Consider the following 18,349-nt stretch of genomic DNA (forward strand, 5'->3'; position numbering starts at 1 on the left):
AAAGGGAAAAACCAAATAAAACATTTTATATACATCATTCCTTATAAAGTCTTTGGAAAACATGAAGTATTTGCTCCCTGACCTAAAACCTAGAAACAATCAGAAATATATAGTTTAAAGAATGAGAAAATAATAATACAGAAGACTTGTAATATGCAAATTTCCTCCAATTCTTTCCCTCTTTTAGACTGTCTGCTAAATATCTCCATTTTAGTATTTCAAAGTTTTCTCCAACTCAACATGTCTAAATCTGACATCCCTAATCCTGACCCTTCATATCAGAGAATTATAATGCCTTTCTTTGAAATTAGAGAGAAACCAGGTATCATTCTTAACTCCTATATCTGATTAATCAGATTAATCAATCTTCATGTCCCAAATCTCTCTCAAATATACTCCCATTTCTGTTTGAAGTCATCATGTCCTTTGGCCTAATTATTACAATAGCTCCCTACCAATTTATTCTCCACACCAGAGCTATAATGATTTTTAAAATGTAAACCTGGTTTATTTAAAAGTCCTTTGGTGGGGCGCCTGGGTGGCACAGCGGTTAAGCGTCTGCCTTCGGCTCAGGGCGTGATCCTGGCGTTATGGGATCGAGCCCCACATCAGGCTCCTCCGCTATGAGCCTGCTTCTTCCTCTCCCACTCCCCCTGCTTGTGTTCCCTCTCTCACTGGCTGTCTCTATCTCTGTCGAATAAATAAATAAAATCTTTAAAAATAAAAAATAAAAAAAATAAATAAAAGTCCTTTGGTGAATCCCTATATGCTCTTAGAATACCTAAGTTCAAACTCACCACGACTTCTAGTTTATCTAGTATGGTCTGTTTATGTCTATTGTCCCGGCATACCTTATTAAAAGCTTATTTCACTCTGAAAAGTTTTGCAGTTCTGAAGATAAATTCTATGGTGGTCCTATTTGAAAGGCCCTTAATGACTGAGATTTCTGCACATTTTGTAGTTTTATCTCTTGCCATATGAACCCTAAGCCATGGAACGTTATTTCTGTTTCTCGGTTATGACATGCCTTTCCCTGTGGGCCTTTATATTGGCTATTTCTTCTATGACAAAATTCTATTTACTTTCTTCACCAATTGGCTAATTTCTATTAATCCCTTAGTGTTCATCTTAAATGTCATTTTGACCAGAAAGCTTTTAACATCTTGTACTTCTCCCATCATATTTGATTGTACTTGCTTAATCATCTGCCTCTCTTGGTAGACCAAAAGCTCAGTAAGGACAAGGCCCACGTGTATCTAGTTGATCTCCATATACTCAGCACCTAACATCTTCCTGGCCTGACACTAGGGAGACTCAAATGAAGACGCCTCTCCTCTGTCTATGAACTCCCAGTATAAGGAAGGCTCACATACAAACAGACATAATACACTGAGATATGTGTCAAGAGAACTATTGGAACAAATTCCTAGAATAACAACTTAGATGAGATTTGAAGGATAACGGAATAAAAAGAAAGGGACTTCCACGTAAAGAAACATGCAGGGGTGGCTGCGAGGCTCAGTCAGTTAAGCGCCTGCCTTCAGCTCAGGTCATGATCCCAGGGGCCTGGGACTGAGCCCTGCATCTGGCTCCCTACTCAGTGAGGAGTCTGCTTCTCCCTCTTCCTCTGCCCCACCCCCCTCCCACCCGCTTTAAAAAAAAAAAAAAAAGAAACATATACAAAAGGCTTCAAGTATATGACATACTGTAAAAACAGTGAGTGGCTTGTCGAGCAGAAGTTAAGATGGTGGAGCAGTAGGGGTCCCCTTTTTCATCTGGTCCCCTGAGTCGTGATGGATATGTACCAGACCATCCTGAAAACCCACAGAATCAGCTTGAGACTCAGGAAGATACATCTGAATCTCTACAAATGAACATCTCCAGCACTGAGTATTCAGGTACGAAGTGGAGAACCATGAATCCGCGCACAGATATCAGAAGATAAATGGAAGGGGGAAGGAGCCTCCGTGATCAGGCACCGGGAGGTGGTAGCCACCTGCACTGGGGAGCAGGCCGGACTCACGGACCAGCACCCACAAGAGAGCAGACTGAGACTGTGAGCCTGGGAACACATATGCGACCAGAATGAAAACTGGAGCTCTGGAGCGCTCACTGGAACCGGACCGATAACAGGAGCTCGGGAGCGTGCGCGCAACCAGACTGAAACAGAGAGCTCAGGAGCACGCGCGGGAACCGAGGGCGGCTGGAGGTGTTAGAAACACAAAGGACAGAGATGTGCAGGCTCTGGAAGTGAGGGATGGGGTGCACAACCTGGAACGCTGCAGGGTTTTTAGCAGCGCCAACAGAAACAGAGTTAAAGAGGCCAAGAGAGCACAGCAGTGAGCGGACTGCAAACTCTCTGTTCTGAGACAGAGGCTAGGATTCGGCCACTGCTGCTCTGACTCTCAGAAGAGCCACAAAAACCACCAGAGAAAGCTGCTAGAGAACAAAAGCGTGGAAATACCAGCTCACAGTGTGCCCATCCCCAGCCCCCATCTCAGGGGATAGGGAGACTCTACCAAAAGAGGGTTGCCTGAATATCAGCGCGGCAGGCCCCTCCCCCAGAAGGCAGGCTGAAAAATCAAGAAGCCCACATCTCTAAGGTCCCTATAAAACAGGTGCACACTGCCTGGGTCCAGGTCAATAATTTGGGCTCTGAAAAACCCCGCAACCTCTCCTTATCAGAATAGCGAGAAGGAGAACTCCCCCCACCCCGGGCAAAAAAGAGACAATGAGTCTGTGGCCTGTGCCACAGAACTGATGGATATGGATATAACCAAATTATCAGAAATGGAGTTCAGAGTAACAATGGTCAAGATGATGTGTAGACATGAAAAAAATATTAACGAAAATATTAACAAGAATATAGAATCTCTAAGGGTGAAAATAAGAGTAAATCTGGCAGAAATTAAAAATGCTATGAATCAAATGCAGTCAAAACTAGATGCTCTGACGGCCAGGGTAAATGAGCCAGAAGAACGAATTAGTGAATTGGAGGATGGGATGGTAGAAGAGAAAGCTAAAACAGAAATTTGGCTCAAAAAAACCCAATCTCAAAAATGTAGGTTACGGGCGATTACTAACTCAGTGAAACGTTCCTAAGTCAGAATCATCGGCATCCCCGAGGGGGTGGAGAAAGAAAGAGGTCTAGAAGAGATATTTGAACAAATTGTAGCTGAAAACTTCCCTAATCCATCAAAGGAAACAAGCATTCGTTTCCAAGAGGCAGAGAGGACGCCTCCCAAATTCCACCACGAAAAATCTACGCCATGTCACATCATAGTGCATTTTGCAAATATTAGATCCAAGGAAACAGTACTGAAAGTGGACAGGGCGAAAAAATTTCTCATGTACAAAGACAAAAGTATCAGATTTACATCAGACCTGTCTTCACAGACCTGGAATGAGAGAAAGGGTTGGCAGGGCATTTTTAAAGCTCTTTCAGAGAAAAACATACAGCCAAAGATACTTTATCCAGCAAGGCTGCCATTCAGAATTGATGGAGAGATAAGGACCTTCCAGGATCGCCAGACACTGACCAATTTCACAACCACAAAACCAGCCCTACAGCAGATATTAAGGGGGGTTCTATAAAAGTAAAAAGGCCCCAAGACTGATACAGAACAGAAAGTTACAATCTATAGAAACAAAGACTTTACAGGCAACATGACATCATTAAAATCATATCTCTCAAAAAAAAACTCTCAATGTGAATGGCCTAAATGCTCCCATAAAATGCCACAGGGTTGCATGTTGGATGAAGAGACATGACCCATCCATTTGCTGTCTACAAGGACTCATCCTGAAACTAAAGATACATCCAGACTGAAAGTGAAGGGATGGAAAACCATTTTTCATGCCAACGGACCTCAAAAGAAAGCTGGGGTAGCAATTCTCATATCAGACAGATTGGACTTTAAACTAAAGACTGTAGTTAAATATACAGAAGTACACTATATTATTCTTAAAGGATGTATCCAACAAGTGGATATGACAATTATAAATATATATGCCCCCAATAGGGGAGAAGCAAGATACACAAGCCAACTCTTAACCACAATAAAGAGACATATAGATAAAAATACGTTAATAGTAGGGGACCTCAACACTCCACTATCAGAAATAGAGCACCCATGCAGAAAATCGACAAGGAAACAAGGGCTTTGAATGCCATACTCAATGAGTTGGACCTCATAGATATATATAGAACACTACACCCCAGAACCAAAGAATACTCATTCTATTCTAATGCCCATGGAACATTCTCAAGAATAGACCATGTTCTGGGTCACAAAACAGGGCTCAACTGATACCAAAAGACTGAAATTATTCCCTGCATATTCTCAGACCACAACGCTTTGAAATTGGAACTCAACCACAAGGAAAAATTTGGAAGACACTCAAACACTTGGAGACTAAGAACCATCCTGCTCAGGAATGATTCAATAAACCAGGAAATCAAAAATCAATTTAAACAATTTATAGAGACCAATGAGAATGAAAACACAATGGTCCAAAACCTATGGGATACTGCAAAGGCAGTCCTAAAAGGGAAATACATAGCCATCCAAGCCTCACTTAAAAGAACAGAAAAATCTAAAACGTAGTTTTTATATTCTCACCTCAAGAAGCTGGAACAGCAAAAGAGGCACAGGCCTAATCCATGCATGAGAAAGCAGTTGATCAAGATTAGAGCAGAGATCAATGAATTAGAAACCAGGAGCACAGTAGAGCAGATCAACAGAACTACAAGTTGGTTCTTTGAAAGAATAGAGAAGATCAAAAGCCACTGGCAAGACTTATCCAAAAGAATAGAGAAAGGAACCAAATTTCTAAAATTATGAATGAAAAGGGAGAGGTCACAACCAACACCAATGAAATTGGAAGGATTATTAGAAACTTTCATCAACAGCTTTATGCCAATAAATTAAGCAATCTGGAAGAGATGGATGCCTTCCTGGAAACCTATAAACTACCAAGACTGAAACAGGAAGAAATTGATTATTTAAATAGACAGATTATTATGAAGAGATTGAAAGAGTGATTGAAAACCATACAAAAAACAAAACGCCAGGGCTTGATGGATTTCCCGGGGAATTCTACCAAACATTCAAAGAAGAAATAATACCTATTCTCCTAAAGCTATTTCAAAAAATAGAAACAGAAGGAAAGCTACCAAACTCATTCTATAGGCCAATATTACCTTGATCCCCAAACCAGGCAAAGACACCATCAAAAAGGAGAATTACAGACCAATTTCCCTAATGAATATGGATGCCAAAATTCTCAACAAGATCCTAGCTAATAGGATCCAACAGTACATTAAAAGGATTATCCATCATGACCAAGTGGGATTCATCCCTGGGATGCAAGGGTGGTTCAACATTTACAAATCTATCAGTGTCATAGACTTTATCACCAAGAAAAAAGCCAAAAATCATATGATTCTCTCAACAGATGCAGAAAAAGCATTTGACAAAATACAGCATCCTTTCCTGATTAAAACCTTTCAGAGTGAAGGGGTAGAGGATACATTCCTCAATCTCATAAAAACCATCTATGAAAAGCCTACAGCAAATATCATTCTCAATGGGGAAAAGCTGGAAGCCTTTCCCTTAAGATCAGGAACATGACAAGGATGCCCACTCTCGCCATTATTATTCAACATAGTACTAGAAGTCCTTGCAACAGCAATCAGACAACAAAAAGGGAGAAAAAGTATCCAAATAGGCAAGGAAGAAGTCAAAATGTCTCTCTTTGCAGATGACATGATGCTCTACATCGAAAACCCAAAAGAATCCACTCCCAAACTAGAAGTTATAGAGCAATTCAGTAATGTGGCGGGATAAAAATCAATGCTCACAAATCAGTTACATTTCTATACACGAACAATGAGACTGAAGAAAGAGAAATTAGGGAATCCATTTCATTTACAATAGCACCAAAAATCATACGTTACCTTGGAATTAACTTAATCAGCCACGGAAAGGATCTATATTCTAGAAACTACAAATCACTCTTGAAAGACATTGAAGAAGACACAAAAAGATGGAAAAATATTCCATGCTCATGGATCAGAAGAATTAACATAGTTAAAATGTCCATGCTACCCAGAGCAATCTATACTTTCAATGCCATCCCGAACAAAATACCAATGACATATTTCAAAGAAGTGGAACAAATAGCCCTTAAATTCATTTGGAACCAGAAAAGGCCCCGAATCGCCAAGGAATTGTTGAAAAGGAAAAACAAAGCTGGGGGCATCACAATGCCGGATTTCAAGCTGTACTACAAACCTCTGATCACAAAGACAGCATGGTACTGGCACAAAAACAGACACATAGACCATTGGAACAGAACAGAGAACCCAGAAATGGACCCTCGGTTCTTTGGGCAACTAATTTTTGACAAAGCAGGAAAAAACGTCCAGTGGAAAAAAGACAGTCTCTTCAATAAATGGTGCTGGGAAAATTGGACAGCCACATGCAAAAGAATGAAACCTGACCACTCTCTCACACCATACACAAAGATAAACTCCAATTGGATGAAACACCTCGATGTGAGACAGGAATCCATCAAAATCTAGAGGAGAACATAGGCAGCAACCTCTACGACATCAGCCACAGGAAGCTTTTTCATGACACATCTCCAAAGGCAAGAGAAACAAAGGAAAAAATGAACTTGTGGGTCTTCATCAAGATAAAAAGCTTCTGCACAGCCAAGGAAACAGTCAAAAAAAGTAAGAGGCAGCCCACGGAATGGGAGAAGATATTTGCAAATGACACTACAGATAAAAGACTGGTATCCAAGATCTACAAAGAACTTCTCAAACTCAATACGCGAGAAACAAATAAACAAATCATAAAATGGCAGAAGATATGAACAGACACTTTTCTGATGAAGACATACAAATGGCTAACAGACACATGAAGAAATGTTCAAAATCATTAGCCATCAGGGAAATTCAAATCAAAACCACACTAAGATACCACCTTACACCAGTTAGAATGGCAAAAATTGACAAGGCAAGAAACAATTGCTGGAGAGATTTTGGAGAAAGGGGGTCCCTCCTACATTGTTGGTGGGAATGCAAGTTGGTACAGCAACTCTGGAAAACAGTGTGAAGGTCCTTTAAAAAGTTAAAAACGGAGCTACCCTATGATCCAGCCATTGCACTACTGGGTATTTATCCCAAAGTTACAGACGTAGTGAAGCAAAGGGCCATATGCACCCCAATGTTCATAGCAGCTCTGTCCACAATAGCTAAATCATGGAAGGAGCCGAGATGCCCTTCAACAGATGACTGGATTAAGAAGTTGTGGTCCATATATACAATGGAATATTATTCAGCTATCAAAAGGAATGATTTCTCAACATTTGCTGCAACATGGATGGCACGGGAGGAGATAATGCTATGTGAAATAAGTCAAGCAGACAAGACAATTACCACATGATTTTCTCATCTATGGAACATAAGAAGTATGAAGATCGGTAGGAGAAGAAAGGGATAAAGAAAGGGGGGTTAATCAGAGGGGGGAGTGAAGCATGAGAGACTATGGACTCTGAGAAACAAAGTGAGGGGTTCGGAGGGGAGGGGTGTGCGGGAATGGGATAGGCTGGTGATGGGTAGTAAGGAGGGCACGTATTGCATGGTGCACTGGGTGTTATACGCAACTAATGAATCATTGAGCTTTACATCAAAAACCAGATGTACTGTATGGTGACTAACAATATAATAAAAAAAATTTAAAAAAAGAGAAAAAAGTAAAAATCAGAATGACACTTCATACTGTCCCACCTGCCACTTTAAAGAGAAAGAGAGGAGACAGAAAAGAGATCAAAAGTAAATTAATGTTCTGTGGCAATCTGTAGAATTATCAAATTAAAGCCATAGAAATAACCAAACTTCCACTCTCCCAGCATGGTTTTAGGTTAGGGAGACAAACTTCAGAGCAGGTTACCACGGGTTCAGATCTCAGCCCTTAGTAACTTACTAGCTGTGTATCCTTTGGAAAGTTAAACACTTTGATTCAATTTTAAAGAGAGCTAGTTTTGGATGAACTGAACTGACATTTTTCCAAAGAAAACACACAGATGGCCAATGGACACATAAAAGATGCTCAATATCACTAATCATCAGAAAAATGTAAATCAAAACCACAATGAGAGATCACTTTACACCTGTCAGAATGGTTAAAATAAAAAACACAACTAATAACAAGTGCTGGTGAGGATGTGGAAAAAAAGGAACCCTTGTGCACTGTTGGTGAGAATACATATTGGTATAGCCTCAGTGGAAAACAGTATGGAGGTTACTCAAAAAATTAAAAATAGAACTACCGTATGATCCAATAATGCTACTACTGAGAGAAAATGAAAACACTAATAAATGCACCTCTGTTTACTGCAGCATTATTTACATTAGCCAAGATATGGAAGCAACCAAAGTATCCACTGATAGATGAATGGCTAAGGAAGATGTGATACACACACACACATACACACACACACACACATACACACACACACACATATTACACAGCACTAAAAGGGATGATCATGCTACTGGAACAACATGGATGGACTTACAGGGTATTATGTTAAGTGAAATCAGTCAGACTGAGAAAGACAAATACTACATGATTTCACTCATATGTGGAATCTAAAAAACAAATGAATAAACAAAAAGCAGAATCAAACCTATAGAGAATAAACTGAGAGTTGCAAAGGAAGGGGGGCAGGGGAATGGGACAAGTGGGTGACGGAGAGCAAGAGATACAGGCTTCTAGTTATGGAATGAATAAGTCATGGGAATAAAAGGCACAGCATAGGAAATTGTCAATGATATTATAATGGTGTTGTATGGTGACAGATGGTAGCTACACTTGTGGTAAGCACAGCATAGGGTGTAGAGATGTTGAGTCACTGTGCTGTATACCTGAAACTAATATAACATTGTATGTCAACTATACTCAAAAAAGTTAAAAAGATAGGGTCAGTTTCAACCTCAGAATTATTTTACTAAATAAAATAATATAAATGACGTATCTAGCGTAGGGTAGACACTAAATATCAGTTTTGACAATTAAGAGTAAAATTTTGCACTGTAAAATGTCTCAGATATTCAGTGGAAAGGGAGAACGGAGCAAGGTAAGCATCCTGAAAGACACGATGCAGAATCCAAATATACAAGGGAGAGAAAGAATGACCTTTGAGTATCTGAATGACCTTGGTCTAGGCATTTTTCCCTCTATAAGTTTGTGTTTATTATTACCAGCTCCAGAACATACAATGTTCCTTATGGATTTAAATCCAATTTGCAAAGATGGTATAATTGATCCTCACTGATCGCCAGCACCACTTCTATACCGGTGAGTTCAAATTCTGATGCCCAACTTTTCAACATTCTTAATCTGGCAACACTCTACTTTAGAAAGAAAGGATTCACTGTCTCCACTTACATATATTCAAATCTAGATGCCTGAGGAATAGCCTACTATAATAGAAATTAAAAGTTTAATTCTCTCCCTTTCTTCAAAGTATGACAGATTGGGCTTCCAAAGGTAAATGAGACATGGACATTTCCTCCCCTCAAGAAGTCCAAGAATTTAACAGATGAGAGAGATGCAAATTATACTATCATAAAATCAGTGCCATAAGCGAGGTAGCAAAAGGTACTATGGAACAAAAGGGCTCCTAACTCCGAAAGAGTCAGGAAATGCTTCGTAATCTGCCCTACACAGCCATATTCATATCTACCTTTATATTCTGCCCACTTTTTCTTCATGTTTCTTCCCCCACCAAACGTTTTTCCTTCTTTCCCTTTGTTAAATCTAAATCAATCCAAACTTCAAGAATCAGTAGAAATTTTTACTTTCCCAAGGTGCCTTTTCATCCCTTTTTTCTAAACTACTAGTATTCTTGGTACTTCAGTTTGCATATTTTTGTTTCAGACACATTGATTTTTCCTTCATGGCTACATAGTAATTCCCTTGAATACTTGGCAGAGTCTTAAAATCTCAATGATCCACTGTATAGCATCAGCCAACTTAAATTTTAGGCTATAATAATATTGTGATTGAAGATAATCTTATTTTCTAAGTCCAGCACTATTACATTCTCAGACCTCCAACTGTATTTACAGGCTACTTTAAAAATTTTACCATTTCACAAATTATACACTGCCAAGCTCATCAGTTCAAGTGTTAGTGAGTTAGTGCCAATATGATTCTAATAATTTGGATTTTAATATGGGCTTTACCCACTTTAGAGATCAACAATGAATAAGCATTCTAACAACTTAAAGATCTTTTTTTTTTAAGATTTTTTATTTATTTACTCGACAGAGATAGAGATAGCCAGTGAGAGAGGGAACACAAGCAGGGGGAATGGCAGAGGAAGAAGCAGACTCATAGTGGAGGAGCCTGATGTGGGGCTCGATCCCACAATGCCGGGATCACGCCCTGAGCCGAAGGCAGACGCTTAACCGCTGTGCCACCCAGGCGCCCCACAACTTAAACATCTTACAAATTCTCCCTAACCAGGTCTGAGAACAGTTCCCCAAACAATTGAATTAACTTAGGTTTGTCTACCTGTTTTAACAAAAGAAGCAGTCCAGAGCTTCTGACAGTATCTGGGCCTAACCCTCCCATCTTTAATTTCTGTTCCTGTAAAATGCAAACTCAAGTCTAACAGGCTTTAACCTCTTACTGTCTTAGCATGAGGAAAAAGTAGTATATGAACTAGCAACTGGTTGATAAAAGGGAGAGATCTGAAACTTGAAATTATATTTTAAACTTCATTTAGTTCTAGAATCATTAACAACGTTCTGCACAACTATCAGCAAACCCTCTGGTTATCATACCTCAATTTTTCCTTCTTAAGTTTATCCTAGCACTGTGGATGATTATAAAACTGGTATTTCTATTGCAGAAAATATTTAAAATAACTACTGAGGAAATTTTCACCCAAGTTTACTTGAAAACCAAAATTTCAGAAGCAGATATGAAAGAAAAGGAGCCAATAAAAGTATAATTGGTGTTTTTTTTGCAATAAAGAGAAATGAAGTTCAAAGACAATCAGAAAAATCACCTGAAGTAAATTTGATACTGCAAATCAAAATGTTTCACCTTGTCCAGGAGAAACAACTGACAGCAGAAGAGGAAGAGGGAGAAGAAAAAGAAGATGATAATGGCAGAAGCGGTGGCAGCAGTTTAGAGGGGTGACAGAGAATTAGTTTGGCTTCACACTTTTCTACAACAAAGCCAGAAAGCAGGTAGGAATGATTACATAGTTGTAAAGAGGAAAAATGTAAATTGAAAATTTGATACCCAATTTGCTCTTAGACAACATTCTTATGTATTCAAGATCTTAAAGAACAGAGCCATCATGAATTTTTCTTGAAAAAACAAATTACTCTGAAATCTAGCCAACTAAATAGTCAATATCATAAGAAAGTAAAAGAATTGGTAGTAGGGACTGAATCAATTTAAATAATAACTAAGAGTAAAAGTCTTTGGGAATTCAGATTACTGAAGGGAATGTTAATGACACAAGGCTTAACAATATAAAACTTTTTTTTTTTTTAAACAAAAAAGTTGGAGGCAAGACTGGGAGAAAAAGCCAAAGTGTCCTGTTATGTTCATCTTTCATGTCAGGAAAGCAAATGCTGCTGTCTGAACTTAGAACAAAATTTTTAAAAGTCATGATAAAATTCAAACTTTTAAATAATTTTTCTTATTAACTTGAGAGATATTTAGAAACTAATTTCTTGTGATAGAGAAGTATATTGTTCCAGCAATCCCTTTAGGTTTGTTTTAGTCCCCCTCCCCTCAAGTAAGAGTTAATAAATGTTTTACTAAAAAATGGCATGATACAATTGTTCTAAAATTATATTTACCTATTTACCTAAATTAATACAAATTGTTAGCAATTAATTTGTTATTTGGGGTGGCAGGATTCCCCCTTTTATACACTAATGTAATGAATATGTAATGAACATGTATCACTCTTTCAAAATCAGCCATTATACTAAAAGAAAAAGAACAGAAAACAAATTGCCTGCCCAATTCACAGTTTCCTCTTTCTACCTTTGGTGATAGCTCTTTGTCAACACCTTGTTAGCTAATAGAGATGTTTGCTCTTAAATACAAGACTTGCTCTAATTTCCCTTCGTATTCCTCAAAGGAAGCATGGTATAACAAGAGTTAAAATCACATTCGGTAACTGCCTTCTATTGAATCCTTACTCCTCACCCAGTGCCATGCTAAAACCAAAATCCATTCTTTGATTTAACCTGCATGAGCTAGAGGCAAGTAACTTCCCTTTTTACAGAGAAGGTAAAATAATTTGCCTAAAAGGTCTCAGAGCTGATCAGTGGCAAAGAGAAGATTAGAAAACTCTAAAGACTATAAAGGTCAAGTTCTTAACCACTATTTTTTTTCCCTTAAGCACTAATTCTAAAATAAGATAGGCCTAAATTAAATACAGATTATGTTATTAGCAGTGTGATCCTGGACAAGTGCAACTTGTCATCTTTATTTTTTCCATCTTCAAAATGCACAGATTACCAATCCTATCTCATTATATCACTAAAAAATAAATATACCTCTTAGACCTCCATTTGGCAGATAGAAAGTATTCTATTTGATGATAAGTAACAAGTTCTTGAAACACTAAGAACATCAAGAAGAATATGATATCACAAAAGTAATTAAATAAAATTTATAAATACCAGACTTAAGTCATATAGCAGTGAATCTTAGCAGAAAATGTTTTCATGTTTTCTTTTGAGACTAGTCATAAAACATTCCTTTATTCAAGTATTGTAACATATAAATTAGCGCTCAAAGAATCATAAAAGTTTTGTAAAATATGACAGAATATAAAATTTGGGCCAACCAGAATAGATCAAATTCCTGAGCATGAAGGGTTACTACCTGGTTCCATTTTAAAGTTGCCTCAGGTAAAATTGACCTTTCTGGGGGCTAAATCATCATTTAGAACGATCACCTTAAAAAGTAGAACCATGAGAAAATGCTATTTTCCTCTGAAAACTGGTTTAACTTTTGATTCTACTCTCAAGTCCTAAATAAGTCAAATAAACTTTTCTAAGGCTCCTATGTTCCTTAAAAAAATTGATTTTTTTATCTAAGAAGGAAGCCACAGAAGATGGGTTAAAATATATAGCTCTTAATAAGTAACTTGGCTGAAATAAAAGTATATCTGTATATTTGTAATAATTAAAGAAAATAGGAAAATAAATTTACTTTTGAAAGAAGCAATGTTAGTACTTTTAACAGCCACTTTGCAAACCATCTTTTTAACTTCTGAACAGCTAATCTGCCCCATTATAATTTCCAAGATACATGTAATTGTTTTGACTAAGTTTAGCATAATGACATGTCCAGGTCTCAGCAGTAATGTGCTGTATTACATTTAGTAAATAAACGGGTTTAAAAAAATAGTGGAGCTTCAATGATCACTGAATAAATTAGTGATACTTAAGAGCAGAAAGTGCTTTTGAAACCCCCAACAATAATCTGCACCAAAAGTCATACTTGAACATGCATACCTCAAGTCATCGCTTGGTTCTTTTTTTTCTGGAAGTTCCATGTGCTTAGAGTCTGTTGATTGGTACTCTTCAGCAACATTGTGTTCTTGGTTTATCATAGGGAACTCTGAAGTAAATGAGAGCTCCCCTTCATTGGAGACCCCAAAGAGGTCTGGGTCATCTTGAATGACATCAATTAAGAGGACATCATCTTCATATGCTTTAAGAATATCTGGAAACCCCATTTTAATTTCTGAAAAGTTCTTAGTCATTTCTCTACCATTAACTTCAGAGGAAACTGGTTTGAATTTTTCTTGTTCACTAGCGCAGAAAGCGGGAGTTTTCTCTATACACCCAAGATCACAAGAAAAAGTATTTCTTTCAACTGTGAGAGAAACAGCTTCCTTATTTGAAAAAATATTGCCTGGTTCAGAGATGTGGTTGGATGGTTTATTATCATTACCTTGCTTTAAAAAGCTTGAAGAAATACTACAGGAATTCTTGCAGCTGCATGAGTCAGAATTAGCTTGCACTGGAGTTACACTATTTTGAATTCTCAAAGATTGAGATACTGAAGTTACCATAGAGACATTTTCTTTATTCCTATTTTGTCTTACCTCTGCTCCAGATAAATTGTCAAGAAGTTCTAGGGGACTACACACTTCTCTCTCTGATGACCTGGCATTTATTTCTTTTCTTTTTTCTGTTTTATTCTTCAGTAACGGAATTTTAAAATTAGTCAGCCTTCCTGTGTTCAGTATTTTAACCAAGTCTGGAACCACAAGGGTTTGCTTAGCAATGCATGCTTTTCGATGAATAGTTTTGCCTATAGAGTTATTTGCTTCCTGGGCATCCTGCGAAGCAACTGTCAAATTAAATTTTGTTAAATTCCCTCTATCTTTTTTTTTACTCCCTGTTAAGTTTTGAGGCACATTAGTTGGCAGAGTATCTTCAGTAGTATTAGCAACTACCTCTGACCCATTTCTGCTTGGTTCCTCTGACTTCATCTTTTTATCATCAATTATGGGTTCCTTTATAATCATTAAAGTAGGTTCTACTGTAGAGACTGAAGACAAACAATTTAAAATAGAATCCAATTTTTCTTTACTTGAAGATTTGCTGTTTGTTTCTGTTATGGTACTTTGTAATGATAATTTAGAATCAGTTAAGTGAGTTTGATTTGTTTGGTGTTTAAGAAAATCATCTTGCCTAAAACTTTCCCGAGATCCAGGAAGAAAGTTACTTGAATCTGGCAAGGAAGACTTTTTCCAACACTGGGCAGATATTCTAGCACAGGAATAACAAGGCCAAGTTCTTTTACCAGTCATCGGTATTGTTCTGTGACAGCCTAACTTTGATTCTTCAGCTTCATTTCTCAAGTCTTCCCTTGAAGATCTCTTTTCAATAAGATGACAATCACTAGGTAATTTCACTACTGAGTTTTGCATCGACTTAAAATACTCTTCTGGCTCCATGCTTTTAAATCCTAAGGGCTCTGAAGCATTTTTTGCTTCTTCTTCTGAAAGCGGCTCAAGGATTTTCTGAAACACAGGATTTACATGATGTCCAGGACTTGTTTTTTTTCCTGCTGTTTCTGGAAGACTTAATAAATGATCCATTGAGGAGAGTGTATTGTGGTTTATTTTTCTCAAAACTTTTAAAGGACTTTTTTTAGCCTCTAAAGTCTCTGCTCCTTTACCCTCAGCACCTGTTTCATTTTCTTGTAACACCAACTCAGACTTGCTATACACATTCGAGAAGTTCATCTCAATAATCATTTCATCTCCTTTTTCAGACACCTTCATCCTTTTCCTGGGTTTTCTTCCAACATTGCCTTCCTCTACAGAGTATTTATTTTTTTCATTCTGAAGGCAGGAAAACAAGCCATTACTTTTACTTTGGCATAAATCAGTTTGTTCAAGCAATAACTTATTTACTCCCATTAAGTTTTCTTCCGTTTGTAAAAGCTGAGGAGTATTATTTGTGTCACTCTTACTTGCAAGACTCCTAAAGTTTTCTTTCTTTAAGTTTGAGGAATTTTCTGGTACATGCATACATTCACCATCAGGTTTATATGAAAGGTTACTGTCATCATTACAACCCTTGGAATGGGGGAAACAATTGCAATCATGTAATTTTAAAATGGAATTACTTTCTACTCCAGGTGACAAGCTGTTACAAGAATATTTTGGAGTATTCGTGTACAGTTCATCTTGGAATTCAACCTTAATATTTCGAGTAGCCTTATTTTCAGTTATTTTGAGAGGTGGGCTTTCTAAGCTTTTAAGTTTTTTAATTCGAATTCTTCTTTTAATACCTTCTACCAAACCTTCCTTACCCAAAGACTGCAAGAAAGCCATACTTTGAAATTCACTGCACTCCACTGTTTGGAAAGATTCCAAACTGGTTAATGATTCCTTTCTTACCAGGTCAATCCCTGGCTGTGGATCATCACTTGAGGCTTCAGTAACTTTTCTTTTTTCCTTGGCTGATCAAAACAACAAAACATACCACAAAAGATTTTATATTGAGGAAAAAGCAATACCACTTAAAAAAAAAAAAAAAGTGAAACCATCTATTTTTATTTCCCCGAATAGCTGTATGGGAATATACAACTGCTTTTAAATGAAAGACCTAATTTCTGTTAAGGAACTACATACAAACCTGCATAAATTCCAAGGCAACTGAATAACCTCTAGCATCAATATCACTTCACACACGCCAAAACGGATCACAAGGGCTCCTAAGAGGGCAAACACCCTCTAAGAGAATTCCTGTTCTTCCCCCTCTCCTGGTCAACCACATGCATTGGTAAAGCCCACGCAAATTCAAGTTAAACACTAGTGTGAAACAAGGATGGGGCAGCCTGAGGTGCACATGCTAAAATGGGAGCGACCCCTGAGCGCTTTCTTACAGTCTTCCCAACTGCAAGGGGAGCTCCGCCTCCTTCGCTGCTTCTAAAAGGATCTGAGGGGTCCGAAGGGCCCGCTTGGCCCCCCATATCCTCCTCTCGCCGCCTCAGAGCAGCCTTCCCAGCCCTGGACGCCTCACCCGACTCGTCACTTTCCACCTCTTCTCTCCCAGACGCCCGGGCCACCATTCTCCTCTTTTGCCTGCGCTCCTCGCGTCCCCCAGCCTCAAGGCCGCTGCCTCCCGCTTCGCCTGGCCCTGGCCGCCGGCCTCGCTTCTTCAGGCCTCGCACGTCGCCTTCACGCCCGGGGGCCGCCGCGGGGCCCGAGGGCAGCGGACGCCGCATCCGCCCCGGGCGGCCCACCCTGCCCGCAGAGGCCCTCCGAGGCCCGCCGCACCCGCTCACAGGAGCCCACCCGCCGCGCGAAGGCTGCTCCTGCTGGCAAGCACCCGCCAGCCTCGGCCGGGCTCCGCGGCGCCTGGCGTCTGGCTCGGGGCCGGAAGCGGAAGTGGGGTCTGTGCGCGGGTGGCCTGGGCAGGCTGGGCGGAGCCCAACGGGCGGAAGGGCCCCGAGCCCGTGCAACCCTTGGTTAAGGGCTTCACTGCTTGCGACTGTGGCCCGTGACGCCTTTCTTGGCCAGAGCCTCCTGGAACCTTTCAGGGCTCTTTCTCTCGCCTGCTGCCCTTCCCACTTGGCCGCTTGCAGAGAGAACTGCCGGCCAGTGGCTTCTAACCATCCCAAGCCTCCTGGGGTCCCTTTCCATCAGCCTTCTCGATATATTTACCCACATATCCTATAGGCACCTCAAGCTCTAGAGGTGCAAAACTGAGCTTATCTTTCCTCACAAGCTTGTTCCTCCTGTGTTGGTGAATGTGCCCCCACTCAACTGCCTAAGCCGGGAATCCAGAAATCATCAGAGACAGCGTCTTTCCGCGTCATCCCCCTCAACCACATTCAATACATCTGCTTGATTCTCCTTTCAAAAGCGTATTTGCCAGCTGCTCTCCCCTTTGCTATCACTTTGCTCTAGCTCTCAGAATTTGAGTGATCAACTGCATCAACCTCCTAAATTGTATTCACAGCTCTGTCCTTCAGTAACCGGACCAACCTTGAATTTGCTCTTTGGTGATTCAGAAATTGCACCAGATGGAGTTGTGGCACAAAGAAAACTTCATTTGCAGCAAATAAGGAGATCATGGGGAATAGTTTCCAAAGCTGTGACTTCCTAGCAGGGGTGGATGGGTTCCTTTCATTTAGGGTTAGGATGAATATTTAGTGAGAGAAGCCTTGTTATTGTATGTAGAGGCAGGCATAGGATCATGCATGTGCCTTAAGGAAAAGTGCCTATGCATACATTGTATGTTATGTAAATGAGGCTCAGGCTCCTCCTTGAGTGGAGATTTTAGTATTATAATGAGGTAAAAGTAGTCAGCGATTGTTCTACAGGTCACTCTATGGTCCATCTGTGCAAGCGTGAGTCAGGTTAAGTTCAAACTGGTGTGGGTGGTCTGGGTTGGCTGGGTCAGTCGCTATAGCCCCAGGGAGCTTTCACTTTCATTTGCCTGAGTTAAGAGATAAGCTGGAAAAAAGAGCTTAAGGAAAAATGTGGGACAAAGTTCAGTGAGTACAAGTAGGTGGGCAGTAAAGGTCAGGTTTTGGGGTCTAGCTGGTGATATTTGTAGTATTCCAGTGAAGCTTCCACCTGCTGCTGGGTCTTGCCCCACCCCTCCCATGAAAGGAGATTCTGGCATTTCCCAGCTTGGCCCTTCATGAATCTCCTTTACTCAGAGACTAAAGCTAGCAGAAAAAAAGTCCAAACTCTTCAATGTGGTATTTGTGGCTCTCTTTGATGTGGCCACTGAATATTTAACAAATTTTGTCTCTTA

General features: G+C 39.5%; 1 protein-coding gene across 6 annotated transcripts in view; it reads right to left on the reverse strand.

Annotated features, from left to right (window-relative positions):
• The window catches only part of TOPAZ1 (testis and ovary specific TOPAZ 1), a 130,549-nt gene extending 113,598 nt beyond the window's left edge, over positions 1-16,951 (reverse strand). For 5 of the 6 annotated variants that reach the window (XM_045798364.2, XM_045798362.2, XM_045798367.2 and 2 more), the window contains exons 1-2: positions 16,604-16,951; positions 13,574-16,040 (exon numbers count right to left, since the gene is read on the reverse strand). In XM_045798364.2, the coding sequence (XP_045654320.1) occupies positions 13,574-16,040; positions 16,604-16,808 (2,672 nt within the window). In that variant the 5' untranslated portion in view covers positions 16,809-16,951. The remainder of the gene's footprint in view (positions 1-13,573; positions 16,041-16,603) is intronic. The other variant, XM_045798366.2, reaches the window with a different exon arrangement.
• Between the last annotated feature and the right edge of the window lie 1,398 nt (positions 16,952-18,349).

This window comes from Ursus americanus, chromosome 20 (assembly GCF_024610735.1).
Source record: "Ursus americanus isolate L20-20 chromosome 20, mUrsAme1.1.p, whole genome shotgun sequence".
NCBI lineage: Eukaryota > Metazoa > Chordata > Mammalia > Carnivora > Ursidae > Ursus > Ursus americanus.